At 37.4% G+C, this 14,065-nt stretch overlaps 6 protein-coding genes and 1 non-coding gene across 10 annotated transcripts; 6 read left to right on the top strand and 1 right to left on the bottom strand.

The window, feature by feature from the left end:
• The first annotated feature begins 1,854 nt into the window (after positions 1 to 1,854).
• Trnap-ugg lies at positions 1,855 to 1,926 on the top strand. The gene has a single exon. It is a non-coding gene; the product is annotated as a tRNA-Pro (tRNA).
• A 4,223-nt stretch (positions 1,927 to 6,149) lies between these two features.
• LOC108114097 lies at positions 6,150 to 6,729 on the top strand. Its single transcript, XM_017224856.1, has 2 exons — positions 6,150 to 6,527; positions 6,580 to 6,729. The coding sequence occupies exons 1-2, from the start codon at positions 6,150 to 6,152 to the stop codon at positions 6,727 to 6,729; spliced, it is 528 nt and encodes a 175-aa protein (XP_017080345.1).
• A 639-nt stretch (positions 6,730 to 7,368) lies between these two features.
• LOC108114101 lies at positions 7,369 to 7,964 on the top strand. Its single transcript, XM_017224859.1, has 2 exons — positions 7,369 to 7,752; positions 7,809 to 7,964. Exons 1-2 carry the CDS (start codon positions 7,369 to 7,371, stop codon positions 7,962 to 7,964), a joined length of 540 nt encoding a protein of 179 aa, XP_017080348.1.
• A 159-nt stretch (positions 7,965 to 8,123) lies between these two features.
• Positions 8,124 to 8,779, top strand: LOC108114100. The gene is made up of 3 exons (XM_017224858.1): positions 8,124 to 8,339; positions 8,394 to 8,561; positions 8,618 to 8,779. Exons 1-3 carry the CDS (start codon positions 8,124 to 8,126, stop codon positions 8,777 to 8,779), a joined length of 546 nt encoding a protein of 181 aa, XP_017080347.1.
• A 397-nt stretch (positions 8,780 to 9,176) lies between these two features.
• On the bottom strand, positions 9,177 to 10,458 carry LOC108113993. Of its 2 annotated transcripts, none has more exons than XM_017224737.1 (2): positions 10,217 to 10,458; positions 9,177 to 10,159 (listed from the first exon to the last, which is right to left on the bottom strand). In XM_017224737.1, the coding sequence occupies exons 1-2, from the start codon at positions 10,374 to 10,376 to the stop codon at positions 9,276 to 9,278; spliced, it is 1,044 nt and encodes a 347-aa protein (XP_017080226.1). In that variant the 5' UTR covers positions 10,377 to 10,458; the 3' UTR covers positions 9,177 to 9,275. The 2 variants fall into 2 exon arrangements, with proteins under 2 accessions (XP_017080226.1, XP_017080227.1); XM_017224738.1 differs by having other exon boundaries at positions 10,220 to 10,458.
• Positions 10,459 to 10,751: 293 nt separating this feature from the next.
• Positions 10,752 to 12,506, top strand: LOC108114720 (40S ribosomal protein S9). The gene is made up of 4 exons (XM_017225825.2): positions 10,752 to 10,826; positions 11,016 to 11,261; positions 11,663 to 11,849; positions 12,129 to 12,506. The coding sequence occupies exons 2-4, from the start codon at positions 11,039 to 11,041 to the stop codon at positions 12,304 to 12,306; spliced, it is 588 nt and encodes a 195-aa protein (XP_017081314.1). The 5' UTR covers positions 10,752 to 10,826; positions 11,016 to 11,038; the 3' UTR covers positions 12,307 to 12,506.
• A 68-nt stretch (positions 12,507 to 12,574) lies between these two features.
• On the top strand, positions 12,575 to 13,858 carry LOC108114001. Of its 3 annotated transcripts, none has more exons than XM_017224747.1 (3): positions 12,575 to 13,100; positions 13,290 to 13,372; positions 13,429 to 13,858. In XM_017224747.1, the coding sequence occupies exons 1-3, from the start codon at positions 12,710 to 12,712 to the stop codon at positions 13,741 to 13,743; spliced, it is 789 nt and encodes a 262-aa protein (XP_017080236.1). In that variant the 5' UTR covers positions 12,575 to 12,709; the 3' UTR covers positions 13,744 to 13,858. The 3 variants fall into 3 exon arrangements, with proteins under 3 accessions (XP_017080236.1, XP_017080238.1, XP_017080237.1); XM_017224748.2 differs by having other exon boundaries at positions 12,576 to 13,043; XM_017224749.1 differs by lacking the exon at positions 13,290 to 13,372 and having other exon boundaries at positions 12,575 to 13,043; positions 13,417 to 13,858.
• Positions 13,859 to 14,065: the final 207 nt, after the last annotated feature.

The following is a 14,065-nucleotide window of genomic DNA, read 5'->3' as shown; positions in this document are numbered from 1 at the left end:
AAGGAGACAGGATGCTCATGCATAAATCTCTTTTAACTAATCAGCAGCCTTCTGGGGTTAGCCAAAAGCAACTGCCATAAAGTGAAAAGTTTAAACAGCACTCGAACTTCATAAAGTGCACACAAAAACTGGGTAGCATTCGCTGAGGATAACGGCCTTATACGGTGGCTGTCAAAATAAATATAATAAAGCGAGAAAACGTTGTCAGCATTTTGAAGGGAAAACTTGTTGGAAATAAGAGATGGGATGGGCCAAGAAAAAAAAAAACGAACACACACCCAGGAAGAGGGAAATGTCAAAATATTTAACAACAAGCCCATCATCATCATCATCAGCATCAGCATTGAAATGCCTGCCAAGGTGCAAATTCAATAAAGATAAAAAGTTGTTGGGCCAAAGTCTTTTGGGGGGGATAACCTTATCGAGTCCTTGTCACGCCTGTCCCTCGAACATTTGCGTACTGCGGGAATTATTAAAAATTTGGCCTTTGTGGGGCATAAAATTCTGAAATTGTTGCCGCACAGCCAAAAACGAATCGTTGAGACGGAGATGGTTTTCCAGTTCAGTGACAGCTTTTCATTTGTTTCTTTTTTCACTTTGTTTTGTCCCTGGCCCTAAACATTATGACAATCGTACGCACACTACGCCATCATAGGAGAAACAAATGGGATCCGGGTCAGATGTGGAGGACAGAGAATAAGTCGACACAAGTTTTATCTTTACGCTTGCCTGCGTTTTTGCGGTGCGACGTCCCAAGTCGGAAACAAAGGGCCAACAAAGTAAATTCCACGGCAATGAAGTGTAAAAATAACAAAAGCTGCTTTCTGCCAGCCCCCCCTAAAAAAGATTCTACCTGGTCCTTCTGGCTCCTGGTCTGTCGTCCTGCACACTTTCTCCCACATAGTTGGAATTTAATTTCACAACAATAGCTTTTAAGCCCTATCCTACGGGCATGTCTCCATGATTTTTTGCCCCCGCAAGTTGACCAAAAGTTTTGGTTTAAACATTTCCTTTAAAGTCATTCCACTCGAAGGTTGCCTTTTAACGCACATTAAGCCCGAATGTGTCCTCTGTTTCTTCTTGGCATTTCCCGTCGAGTTCCTTTGCCGGCCATTTCTTATGGCCATTTGGCTTTTTATTGACTCCGCAGCGCGACTCCTTTTTTGGGGGACACTTTTTGTTCTGTTGCTACATCCTGTTGTTGTCCTGCTAGTCACGTGGCCAGATGTTCAACTTACAAGGAACAGTCAAGATTGGCAGGGTTCTCTCTCACTCTTTTCTTCTTTTTTGTGATTATTATTCTAGTTCCCTAATTGGAGGCAACGCTGTACGTGTGCTCGTGGCAATTAAAATTGCTCACATCCTGCACGTTCGTCCTTAAAGGCAATTAAACGGTTTTAATTAGTTTTAACGACAAGTATTTTGCACTCTCATTTGTCACTGGTCAGAGGGTCCATTAGTGGAATGAGAGGTACTTAAGATGGAGATAAGTAAAGTGTGGCAAAGGTTGCGGTTAAGGTTCTTCAAACTAATTGGAAAGAAAAGCTTTGGTTAAGCAAAGAAAAGTACTTGATTTCGGTTTTCTGTTATAAGAATTGTATTTCTATATGTGAAATATAGTTGTTGCTAGTTAAACTTACTTTCACTTTAGCTATATATCGCTTATTATGCCTATTACTTAAGTAGGGAAGATGCACACATCAACATATAACACCAAACCCAACCAGTTTTTAATGATTTGTAGGCCATTAAAGAGCTACCTTAATATGCATATTGACTTGGCATGTCTTCACCGAAACCTGAAGATGTCTTTGCAAGCTAAAAAGTGAATGGAATTTTAAGCGTGCATATAGCGGCTCAATGGTCTAGGGGTATGATTCTCGCTTTGGGTGCGAGAGGTCCCGGGTTCAAATCCCGGTTGAGCCCGTACATATTTTATTTTAATTTTTGATCAGATTTTATTACGCTTAGATAAATATGAATTTAATAAATAATATTTGGCTTAGCCACTAGCTGACTTTAATAAGCTTAAATCAAGTTGGGCTCTGACTGTTATTGGTTCGCTCAACATGCAGCTGAGGCAGGACGAGCACAAGGATCCAATTGTTTAGACTGAGAAAGCCAATCCCTCAGCCAATACTCCAAGCAATGATGAGCAATTGAATTCAATATATTGAGAGTCAATTTCTAATGTTGCCATGTTGCCTCCCCACCCACTTAATCCGTCTGGAACAACCTCATCTTCTATATTTTATGGTTCCTTCCCCACACTCCAAAGACTGACTGTCATGTTTGTTTGCCCGTTGTCAAGTGTTTCATATGCTTGTCAAATATATATCTATATATATATATATATATATATATATTGGCAACACTTGCCTCAGCTGCTGCTCAACCTCTTTGCCCTATTCGTCTGGATATAGAGGCCCCTTCAGAAAAACATGTCAAGACACTTGTTGTCAATGAAAGATGTTCGAGTACTCGAGTGTCGCTTTCATATTTTCCATTGCCTCTCGATAGCTACTTGAAAGTCAACCGAAAAATTACCGAGTTCAATTCCTCTTGATAGTAAATTAATGTTTATTGCATTTTATTAGCCACATCTAAATGGGAATCTGGTTGATTTTTTATGGCCCCCTCTAATCACCATCAAAAATGCCTCAATTAACATGCTCAGACGAGCATATATACTCAAGGACTCTCCATGGCAAATATGGATATAAGAGCCCGAAAAAAATAATTGTTCAGGCAGTAAAAAAAAAAAAGAGGGAAAAAAACAATAAAGGACCACATGTTAGGCTGCCAGGACAACGAACCGCACGTTTTCGTGTGGGTCAGGAACACGTTTAAGTGGCCCAGAGAACAACAATAGAGGCTAAAACGAGAGAGCCTGCAAAACAAATTAACAAAGTTAAGAGGAGGGAAAAAAATATACACACACCACGCTTCATAGGGATCACGGTTAGGGAAGGTGGACTTCGTTCAGATACACTTTTATCAATATTCATCTCCTGCAGCGTCAGGACTAGTACATGGCAATTCAATCAGCGGAAACCCCACAACAGACAGCCGCCAAAAAAATCCCCACAAACATATTTGCCAAATCAAAAATTGCACTCAGCCATACAACACATCCCCCCAAAGAGCTCCACTCAACTACAATAAATTCGATTTTATAACTCGCTGCACGTCCCCTCTATGTATTGACCCCCCCATGTGAAAATGCAAATGGTTACGAAACTTTTAGAAAAACACACAAAAAAAAGGAAGCTGAAGACTCAAACGTATCAACAACAAAATTGTCCAGTGACTTTTTCCAGAGAAAAAAAATTGAAAAACGGGGAAAAAATATCAAATCAAAATATCAAACCAAATCGAACCGAAAAACCAGTGCCAAAAAAGAGTGAAAACTTGTTCAAGGCAAATATTGTGCCAACAGCAATATGGAGCAGTTCCATTCCAATAAGATTGATGGCGGCAGCCGCAACTAAGGCAAAACTAAATGGACAGTGTGTTGGGCAAAAGGCAACTGGCGAGTGCTTTCAAATAAACGAAATTGCCTCTACAATTCCTGCTCGGACACTTGACCATGACCTTAGGCGCATTTTCACACGACCAGCAACACATACTCAAACAAATAGAAAAAAACCAACGGAAAATTTGAGCCTCCCAAGACGAACTTATGGGAAAAAGACTACTCAACCCGTCTATACCCTATACATTTGTTATATATTGTATATATTGTATATATATATTGTTTTATTGCACAATATAATATATTTGTTAATACTTAAATGCTGTTTTTATAGAAAACAAAAATATATGCTTGTATCCGATCGCCTTAAAAGTTTTAAAACCCCCATCCCAAAAGTATACAACTCTTTCTTGCTAACAATTCCCTTTGATAAGCCGTGTCGTGTCTTGCCAAAAAAGCAAGATGGAAAAGGGCCCATAGAGTAGTGAGCACAGTCTCGTGTTAGCCGCACATAACTTCATCAAGACTCGCCCAACTCAGTGGCTCAGATACAAAAACTACCTCGGGCCTCCAAAGAAATGATGGAACAGAAAACAAGAAAACCAAACGCCACACATGATACTCATAAAGTAGAGAAGAAATTTTTCGTGGCATGCCCCAAAAACACACACACACTCAAACTCTAGGGCATTATTACATTTTTCACGCCAATAAAAACAAATACAAACAGCAAAAGGGAAAACTTTGCCATGATGATCAACTGCCTAAGCTTTTGAATGTCAGAGGTTGGCCTGGTTTTTCTCTTTCCTTTTCCTTTTTTACTTTCTTTCTTTTTTTTAGCAATTTCCTCTTTTGGGCAACGGCATCCGGATGAGAGTTTGACTTGGTCACTCACGAAAATTACTGAAATTGTATATCCGTTTCCGGTTTGAAGTTGGGTCCCGGCCATCCTGCTTTGTGCCCAATTTTTGACAGGCATATCGAGTTATTTATTGAAAACCTTTGACCCTGGCCACCAGCAAAAATAGTTGGAACATAATTTATGGCACATCGCGCATACGCCGCATTGCACACATGTGTCTGTGTAAAAGAGATGGCCGAATGAGAAACAGTTTCGAATCTATTGACGCGGGCATTTTTCATTCGATACATGTCCCAGCCCTCTTGTAATCCCTTAAGCCTACACAAGTCAATTTGCAGGCATCGAGCATCGAACTTGTAGAACAATTGCCCAAGCAATCAGCAGGCAAATTGTCAAAGCAACAAATCTCTGCCGCAGGATTGATACACTGGAAAAAACTAAGAATTTTGTCATAACACTTTGAATTTTTGCAAATGGATTCTCTTCTGAAACTTATTAATATAATACTATTAAAACAAAATATGTTAAACTAGTTAAAGATATTTAAATGTTTTGCTGTTGTCTTTATTCTTTTTTCTAAAAATGTTTAACTTTTATTTTAATTTTAATTATTAAAATAACACAATAATTTAATATAACATTTTTTTCCTCTGTGACTCGAAGTTATTACCAAAATGGTTACCCATTCGAACCGAATGCATCACTTGTCCGTCCAAAGGCCAAAAGAGCAGTTAAGTGGCAACTTTTCTTCCGGAGAACTGGGTTGGGATGGTACTGGGGATTGCCGTAATCATTACGACAAATTGCCAGGCCACCGGCAATAATGATTAATAATGAGTCAGCCGTTGCAGTTGCTCTGCCGCCGGAAAATGGCCAAAGTTTGTACTGCCGCTTGTGGCTTTATTAAAATAAATAACTTAGGTTAAGGCAGTTAAGGTGAAGGTAATCGCGACGCGACCCTTGCTGCTACTTGCCGCTTCCGTTATGAATAATAAACTTGCCACCGTTCAAAGTTTACCGATGCCCGGGGCAAAGTTATAATTTGTCTAATTAAAAGTTTTCCTGATTAACCTGCCGGCTAACAGGGTCAGTTGGTGAGTGCAACAAAGCGTTCTTACCCCAACAAGACAACGCAACAAATCAACGAGCAATGAAAATCTGTGGCTACTCTGAGGGTTACATTCTCACCTAACATGGACGGGGAAAATTGTAGCAGTTTAGCAACTTTGGTTGTGGTCCCAGAAATTGACCCACAACCTAAGGCCACGTGACTCGTGTGGCACATATCAACCTAATGCACATTGTTTTGCAGCTTCCTCGTTTTGTTGTGCCACTCTACTTGCATTTTATTGCAAAACTTTTTTCCGGTCATGTCCTGCGGAGTTGTCATGTGCGGTAGACCAAGGAAATTGTTGCCAACTTCTGCAACTAAGAAAAGACAAAATATATGGGAGAAAAACCGAGGGTTCGGGAAAGTCGGAAAATATTTTAAAATTATTTTAACACCAAGATACAGAGCCATGGTCATGAAAAGTTCACTTAATGCTAAATTCACTTGTTCATTCAAGTAAGAGAAAACACATTTACAGGTTAGAATTGAAGAATATATAAAAAGCAAATATTATTATTTTAAATACAAAGAATTATAAATTTGTGCCCGCAAAAGTAATTTAATGTAAAAGATAATAAAGAAGATAACTAATTCATTTTTCATCTATTTTTTCAATTGAATAGCTTTGAAAATAGTTTTTTGATTGCTTTAACAAATTTCTGTAGTATAATTAAGGCCTCATACGAAAGTAGCACGGGCACATGGATAGAGCTATAGTCATTGGAATTTGGTGGACTTTAGTCGGGCCCTTAATAGTGAATGGAGATTTTCGGTTGCAAAATGTGATTTGCGAGTCCTTCGACACTTCAATATCAAATTTTAGTCGTTGCGAGATGAAGGTTGTTCGACGGGGGGTGTCAGCCTTCAGTATGGTTTGGAAACTGTACAAAAAGCCCATCAATAATGTGGATATCAATGTGTCACTGTACAAGAAATCAAATGGCTATCGACCATTTCTCTTCAATCAGACATTGGATTTTTGTTACTACATGAGGAATCCGCGGGCGCATCCATTAATTTTTATGATGCACAATGTGTTTTTATCGGAGTCTAACATAAATCATTCATGTCCCTATGATGTAAGTAAATATTATTACTTAAAAAAAAGTAATTTATTATATTTCATTACAGCACGATTTAATAATGAAGGACTTTACCTACAAGAAGAACGACATGAACGATCTACCCATACCAAATGGGGAATATATGATAAGAGTAAAAGTAGCAACTGAAAAAGTGTATTTTGTATCCATAAAGATTTATATGAAAAGAAGTGATTAAACGCAGATCCAAATTTATATGAGAAACATTCGTATTAATAACGTACTTAACTTCCTGACTGGCTCATGAGTACATTTTTTTGAAAAAGAAAGCATGAAAATTATAATAATCTAATAATTAAATATTTAAGCCCAGTGTTTGTACTGAAATCCCAAACAAATGAATCCCAAATGTATTCCATTTCAAGTAATCGCATTTTAATTTCTAAATGATGTTTTGGGGTTGACTAGCTTCGAAAATAGCTAATAATTACGACTGAAATTTCAACTGTAAAATAAAGTAACACAAATACAGATAATAATAAATCTTGTAAATGGGGTTTTTTTTTAGTGAAACGTTTGACCATTCAATGCTTATACTTAAAATATATTAACTGCATATTATGACACTTTTAAAAAAACATTTAAAAAAGATAAATAAAATTTTTTAAACATTGTAAATTGGTACGGAAAAGAAAGTGACAAATCCACGACAAATAACGATTTTTTTTCAAAGGGTAACTTTTAGCGATCACTGTGGGATACACAATAAATGTGTTTATTTTCGACAAATTTCTCAGTCAGCTTGATTTAGTTATAATGTCAGTGAATTACTCATCCGAAATGAAATCAAACTGTCGCCAAAACCGCAACAAACAACATGAAGTTTCTGTCCATTACCAACCTGATTTTGACTGTGGGCCTGTTTTCCAGCCTAGAAGGATCGCATTTTCGGTTTACAAACTTTCATTGCAATAGTCTGGATCCAGATTTTGTGGAGGTCAAAGAGTGCTTCCTGAAAATGGTGCGCCGAAATGTCGTGGGCATGAATTTTCATCTGGCAATTAAACACAATCAACCAATCAACAAAATTAAGTTCAACCTGAGCATTTTTCGAAAGTCAAATGTTTACAGATTGTTTTTGATAAATCACACAATTGACTTTTGCTATTATATGCGTACACCACAGCAATATCCGATTTTCTATATGTTCCATGAATCCTTAATGGCTGCCACCAATGCTAATCACACGTGCCCATATTCCGTATGTATATTCAAATTTGTATATGTTTTTATAAATCATATTTTGTATACCAACAGGAGAAGGATATTTATGTGAAGAAAATGATATTCAATGAGCAGACAGTTAAGGACCTTCTTTCTTTCTTACCTGAAGGCGAATACAAGCTGGTAGTATCTGTTAGTGCTTTTGGAGTCTGGCGATTACAGGTCAACGTCTACGGCGTGCGTGATTAATTTTGCAATTATTATAATAACTAACCAAACAGTTTAAAATAAGATATACCGAAGATAATAAGAATCAATTTTAATCAATCAAAACAATCCAGCCGTTAAATAGAGTATAAACAAAGCCAGACAAGCTAATAGTTTAATATTTTCCATCGATGACACAACATGAAAGATCGGCTATTGAGTTTAGTACTCCGCATACTAATCATATTAGATTGGAGCGAGGGGAAAGTTTTTAAAGTCACCAAAATGGAGTGCAGAACCTTGGATCCTTCGTTTACATATTTTAGATCTTGTAAAGTGGTTCACAGGGAAAATGGTCGAGCAGCACTTTATATAAATGAAGTCTTTCTCTATAAAGATCCCATTGATGACATAATTGTAAGTTGGATAGCAAAGTGTTCCATTACTTAATATTAAATAATTATTTTTTAGCTTAACCTTGGAATTTTTAAGATAGCCAGAAATCGACGCTTTCAGTTCCTAAATGAGACTTTGGACTACTGCCTCTTTAGTCGGCAGTTTTTGGCCAGTGGATTTTTTGGATTTCTAATGACTCCATTATTGAGAATATCGAATGTGAACGGTAGCTGCCCCTTGCAGGTTAGTATCTATGGGATTTTAGTTAGTTAATCGTTTACTTACAAAAAAAAATTCAGCAAAATATAATTATCAATGGCTTCCCCGTCAATGAAGACACTATTAAGGAGATTCCAATCCCAAACGGTGTTTATATGTTCAATTTGCGAACATCAATGAAGAAAAAATGGAGAACAGACGTGAAAGTCTACGCCACAAGAGTCGATAATTATTCCAAATAACTTTAAAGATAATAAAAATTATTCACTTATCTTTATTGTAAGTGAAATTCCAATAACAATGTCCTAAAAAGGTTTTTGAGTATAAAATAATAGAAATCACATTTACATGGTAACTACATCTCCAATGTAATAAACACAAATTACATTCGACACTACATGTTCCCAATTCTGCAGATGGTGGCGCCACTTTCACATTGTACGCTAAAAGCCGACGCAAAAGCCGTCGGCATTTCGATCGGGCAAATTTCATCTCAGTGGTCATTTTTTCGTTATCATTTGTTTACAATATTTCATCAAAACAAACATAAGCCAAGCCAAGCCGAAGAAACATTTTTCTGACTCAGTAAAATCTGGTTGTCTACAAAGGATTTTTTTAGAAGAAAACTTTTAGTCTGGGTAGATACGTATGTTTTTATTAAAACACTGCAAAATCGAATAAAATACAAAAATGCTTCTGGTACATATGAAGCTTTAGTTTAAAAAAGGGTATAAATGATTACTTTTGATTAAAAAGCTTGTTCAACTCAGAGCCGTTGTTGCTGTTATAGTATATACGTAATTTATGGTGAATATCTCTGGCATTTCTGCGACAATTGTCTAGTTCTCTTGAATTCAAGCGATCGAAGATGTTGTGCCCATTGGCCAAAAAGAAATCCAATCTGCCAACATCAAGGCGTTCCACCAATCGGCCCCACATCTCCACCAACAGAGGACCCTCGTCCCGACTCCAGTTAACCCTTCTTAGTTCGCCAAGGAGAACCGTTTTCAGCATGTAGCTGGACAAGTGCGGCAAATCCCTAGAATTTCCATCGCGTAATCCCTTCATGAGGCGCAAAACGTTCTTCAGATTGTCTGAGTTCTTGATCACTTCACGTTCCCAATGAGGAGCACAGACCATAAAGGTGCGATCGTCAGAGCTTCCCGATTTTTTTTGAGGTATAGCGAACCAGGGATATTGTAAACGGACTTGGTGAGGAACCGGTGGATCAGTCAATGGCCATTGAGACCCATTAAACTCGAATGCCGGCACCATATCAAAGGATATGGTGCGATTTCCGCACACGGCTTCGATGGAGTGGGCGCACGCATATCCCTCATTTGTGTAAGTAACAGAATAAGAATGGCCACTTCGGTTACACTCCAAACTTAAAGTTGAATAAAACACCTTCTTGAAGATATTGCGCAACCAGTATTGGAGCTCTTTGCGACGAATATAGCCATCGTTGTAACATCCCGATAGTGAATTTCTTCCTCCAGTTGTGTATAAGTAGACAAATCCATTTTCGTCATTTAATGGTTTGATTTCAAACGGAAACTTGAGTTTCATGTGCAAATCAAATTCATCGGGAGTCCTCAACTTTACGCCATCCAAGTAACTTCCTAATACGAAAAAGAACCTAATAAAATTACACTATTTGGCATTTAAAGTTAACTTACCACCCAGACTCAACCCATCATAGGCATTGCGAAAAGTTGCGTCCTGCTTTTTTAACTCTTCAATAACATAATTTTGGATAGCAATAGCATCTTCAGTATATTCGCAGCGATCATTGTCAGAAATTTGCAAATGTTTCAATATATCCTTTAACTTGCTCATGGTTTTACGGAAATGATTTCTTTGAAATTCAAGTTAAACTTTGCTCGACAAGCTCTATCTATACTCTAAAATGTAATGAACTTATTGTGGGCTTCCCAGTTTTACAATAACTCAGTCAGTTACGATAACACTATCGAATGATGATGCTCTGTTACTAACAGTCTGTTGACTAGCAGTTCAAGATATGTAGCTCGAAATAAAAAAGCTAATAATTATTTATTACCTAGTTTATTTTCAAGACATTTCAATGCCTACATATGTGCATATCAGTATCTAATTTAGTTTTTGCAAAATGATCTGCTTATAAACATAGTTCATACATTTAGTAGTCCGATGTAATCGATATTAATCGACAAGCAGGTATGATTTAGACTATTTCGCTTAAATTAGCTGGTCACACCACTGGTTTCCTCTTTTTCTCTCTTTCCTTTTCTAATCGTGAGCAAAACCGTAAGTAAAAAATGTGTGCTCCGCAAAAAGTTTTGAAATTTAAATTTTTGGATGCAACAGTAAATATAAATTTGCTTGCCAGAGGCTAAATAAGCCGCTGGCAATCAAAAGATCCAAAGTTTTCCGAAAACTTTAAAGATTTCTGTGAATAATGAGATTCCAAAAACTAACCTAACTTTTCCCTTGCAGTGCTCGATTGAATTGTCGGAACCATGGTAAACGGCCGCATACCCTCGGTCTTCTCGAAGACCTACGTGACTCCTCGTCGCCCCTATGAGAAGGCGCGTCTGGACCAGGAGTTAAAGATCATCGGCGAGTATGGTCTGCGCAACAAGCGCGAAGTGTGGCGCGTCAAGTACGCCCTGGCCAAGATCCGTAAGGCCGCCCGTGAGCTGCTGACCCTCGACGAGAAGGACGAGAAACGTCTGTTCCAGGGTAAGTGAACTTGGTGCTTGGTAGAGTCAAACATCCCTAATGGAGACAATAGCAAATATGCGCACACCTTATTGGTTCTACTTTGCACGTGTTTTAAAAAATATTATTTTCTATCAATTAAAGGATAGTTTATTTATTTAGCTTAAACAAATATAATATTTCTGATTTAATTTTTAAAAATTTATATTACCTTTGTGAATATTTGCTATTTTTATTTGGAAAGTTTGACTGTTTAACCAATCAAAACTTGACATGATGAACTGTATTAAAAAATTTATTCTGACACTTCTTGTCTGAAAAAATATTTGACGTTAACAAATACACACTGAAGACAATTCCATGTCCAAGCTTATGATGCCCCTTTGCAAGCTTTATTAAATATATTTATTTCCACACCAAAGGTAACGCTCTTCTGCGTCGTCTGGTCCGTATCGGTGTCTTGGACGAGTCCCGCATGAAGCTCGATTACGTGTTGGGTCTGAAGATCGAGGACTTCTTGGAGCGTCGTTTGCAGACTCAAGTGTTCAAGTTGGGATTAGCCAAGTCGATCCATCACGCCCGCGTCCTGATCCGCCAGCGTCACATTCGGTAAATATCGCTTGGATAGGTGACGAAAACGTCACCAGGCTATCTCAGATTCAACTCTGTCTTGTTCAGTAAGACCACTTGGGAGTCGAACAAGATCCAATGCTTGCACCGGCTCTCAACGTCTTGAGATTGCGTATGTGACTCCATTCACTCCAATCGAAAAAGCAAAATGCCCGCATAGCGTAAGTTGCACTGAACGTTTATTAGCCTGAATCCTGCAGCCTGACCTTTTCCACTGATTATTACCTAAAACAATCTTAATTTTTTTTGTTTCCGCAGTGTGCGCAAGCAGGTGGTAAACATCCCGTCGTTCGTGGTGCGCCTGGACTCTCAGAAGCACATCGACTTCTCCCTGAAGTCGCCCTTCGGCGGCGGCCGTCCCGGTCGCGTCAAGAGGAAGAACCTGAAGAAGAACCAGGGCGGTGGTGGCGGAGCTGCCGAAGAGGAGGAGGACTAAGCAGCGGTAGCCAGCTGCAGCCAAAAAAAAATACATGGCGCAGACTTTTGATAAAAATCATTTTGTTTTACAAAAATAAATGTAAAATGACCATCTAAAATTTCCTTCTGGATTTAAATAATAGATATGATATATGGGACTTATCAAATAGATGCTTTTAATAGTTTTTGATAAATAAAAAAAAGAAGCGTTAAAGTTAATTAAGTAGAAACAAAAATGCATAAATAGGAATTTATGTCGATTATGAAAAGTATTTTTTTGGTATGTAAATAGTGAGAAAGTAAAACAAAAAAGATAATTTTATCAAATTCTTATTTTTGAACATCCGACCAGGGATGAAATTCTAAGATATCGATAATAGGCAAACAGCTGTTCTTTGTTTACATTTAAGTTGTTTATTAAAATGTCTTCGAAAAGAGTTCGAGGGAAAAACTTTTCTGAGCAAGAAAAGCATGCCCTCATTGATTTAGTGCTATTAAACAAGGATATTCTGCAGGACAAGAAGAAGGATGCCGCAACTTGGCGGCGAAAAGCAGAAACGTGGAAGCGTCTAACCATAGAATTTAGGGCCCAAACGGGGACCGATCGATCATGCGCTGCGCTTCGGGAGAAATACGATAATATGAAGAAAAATTTCCGGAATAAATACAGAGGAGTTAAAAACTGGGACAAGGAAAAGGAGCCCAATAGTGCTGGAAATTCGTGGTGTTCCATGTCGTCGACATCGGAAAACAATGGTAAATATAATCGAGAAATCGCCGCCACACCGCTGGAAACCCAGTTTGACAGTAATGGTAACTAGTCCTACAACATTGAGTTTTTAGATTAAAACAATTACTAGAAATAACCAATTAGAGTACCTGGTATTTAATAAACCATCCCTAAAACTCCCACTTAGTTCAAGAAGGAATTTAATATTAAAAGCAACTAGAGTTGCTCATATTAATATACTGTATGTATAAAATATAACTTTTTGCTTGCAGGAAATTTTCAGTTATTAAATGTTGCCAAAGAAAAAAATCGTTCAATTAGTTCGAAAAATTCTGACATGTCCCTTTTACAACAAGTGAGTTTAAAATGTTTCTCTAAATATTTTTACTTTAATCCCAGAATTTTTTCAAGGAAAATATGGACGACATTGGGGAACCCGAAATAGACAGCTTGGAGTCTTTACAAGATTGGGCGACAAACGAATTCCGGGAATTCGGTTTCTCAAGTTTGCAGGAAAGTGTTGAGCAGGAGCAGTTGAAATTTCTTAAATTACAACAGCAATATTTTAGAGACCAAAATTCGAGAGCTGCTGAGAAACATAAATACGAAGTAGAGAAACACACTGCTGAACTACAAATTGCACAATTAAATAAGCAATTAATTGAATTGGAAATTGAACTGAAACGTGATGAACTGTCTAGAATTAAGACAAGAACTTTAAGTTAGTCTAACTTCTCTTATAGGTTAATATATTCCGATCACTTCACTTTGATTGTTTTTACGTACTAAAATTTAAGTAGTTTAAATATATCATTTAATAACTATACATTTTAATTAAAAACTGCCATTTTTTTCATTTTCTCCTTTCACATAAAATATTTTCAAAATAAATCAATGTAGTCATAAGAGGTTAAAGAGATCAAATAAGCTTAAAGAGCAGAAAAAATAAAAAATAATAATAAGCAATTCTTGAAACGGTTTTTTAAAAAACTAGTTATCAAGCTTAAAAAGTCAGTAGTAGGTCCTGAGCTTTAAAAATACTGCCGTT

Source organism: Drosophila eugracilis, unplaced genomic scaffold (assembly GCF_018153835.1).
Source record: "Drosophila eugracilis isolate 14026-0451.02 unplaced genomic scaffold, ASM1815383v1 contig_2154, whole genome shotgun sequence".
Classification (NCBI taxonomy): Eukaryota; Metazoa; Arthropoda; class Insecta; order Diptera; family Drosophilidae; genus Drosophila; species Drosophila eugracilis.
The sequence above is the reverse complement of the archived record's forward strand: the minus strand, read 5'-3'. Positions and strand labels throughout refer to the sequence as shown.

Coding starts and splice junctions, on each gene's coding strand:
- LOC108114097 (XM_017224856.1), top strand. CDS start 6,150: ATGGATAGAGCTATAGTCATTGGAATTTGGTGGACTTTAGTCGGGCCC. Junction 6,528..6,579: donor ATCATTCATGTCCCTATGAT/GTAAGTAAATAT, acceptor ATTTCATTACAG/CACGATTTAATAATGAAGGA.
- LOC108114101 (XM_017224859.1), top strand. CDS start 7,369: ATGAAGTTTCTGTCCATTACCAACCTGATTTTGACTGTGGGCCTGTTT. Junction 7,753..7,808: donor ATCACACGTGCCCATATTCC/GTATGTATATTC, acceptor GTATACCAACAG/GAGAAGGATATTTATGTGAA.
- LOC108114100 (XM_017224858.1), top strand. CDS start 8,124: ATGAAAGATCGGCTATTGAGTTTAGTACTCCGCATACTAATCATATTA. Junction 8,340..8,393: donor ATCCCATTGATGACATAATT/GTAAGTTGGATA, acceptor ATTATTTTTTAG/CTTAACCTTGGAATTTTTAA. Junction 8,562..8,617: donor ACGGTAGCTGCCCCTTGCAG/GTTAGTATCTAT, acceptor AAAAAAATTCAG/CAAAATATAATTATCAATGG.
- LOC108113993 (XM_017224737.1), bottom strand. CDS start 10,376: ATGAGCAAGTTAAAGGATATATTGAAACATTTGCAAATTTCTGACAAT. Junction 10,160..10,216: donor TGATGGGTTGAGTCTGGGTG/GTAAGTTAACTT, acceptor TTTTCGTATTAG/GAAGTTACTTGGATGGCGTA.
- LOC108114720 (XM_017225825.2), top strand. CDS start 11,039: ATGGTAAACGGCCGCATACCCTCGGTCTTCTCGAAGACCTACGTGACT. Junction 11,262..11,662: donor CGAGAAACGTCTGTTCCAGG/GTAAGTGAACTT, acceptor TCCACACCAAAG/GTAACGCTCTTCTGCGTCGT. Junction 11,850..12,128: donor ATCCGCCAGCGTCACATTCG/GTAAATATCGCT, acceptor TTGTTTCCGCAG/TGTGCGCAAGCAGGTGGTAA.
- LOC108114001 (XM_017224747.1), top strand. CDS start 12,710: ATGTCTTCGAAAAGAGTTCGAGGGAAAAACTTTTCTGAGCAAGAAAAG. Junction 13,101..13,289: donor AACCCAGTTTGACAGTAATG/GTAACTAGTCCT, acceptor TTTTGCTTGCAG/GAAATTTTCAGTTATTAAAT. Junction 13,373..13,428: donor ACATGTCCCTTTTACAACAA/GTGAGTTTAAAA, acceptor AATTTTTTCAAG/GAAAATATGGACGACATTGG.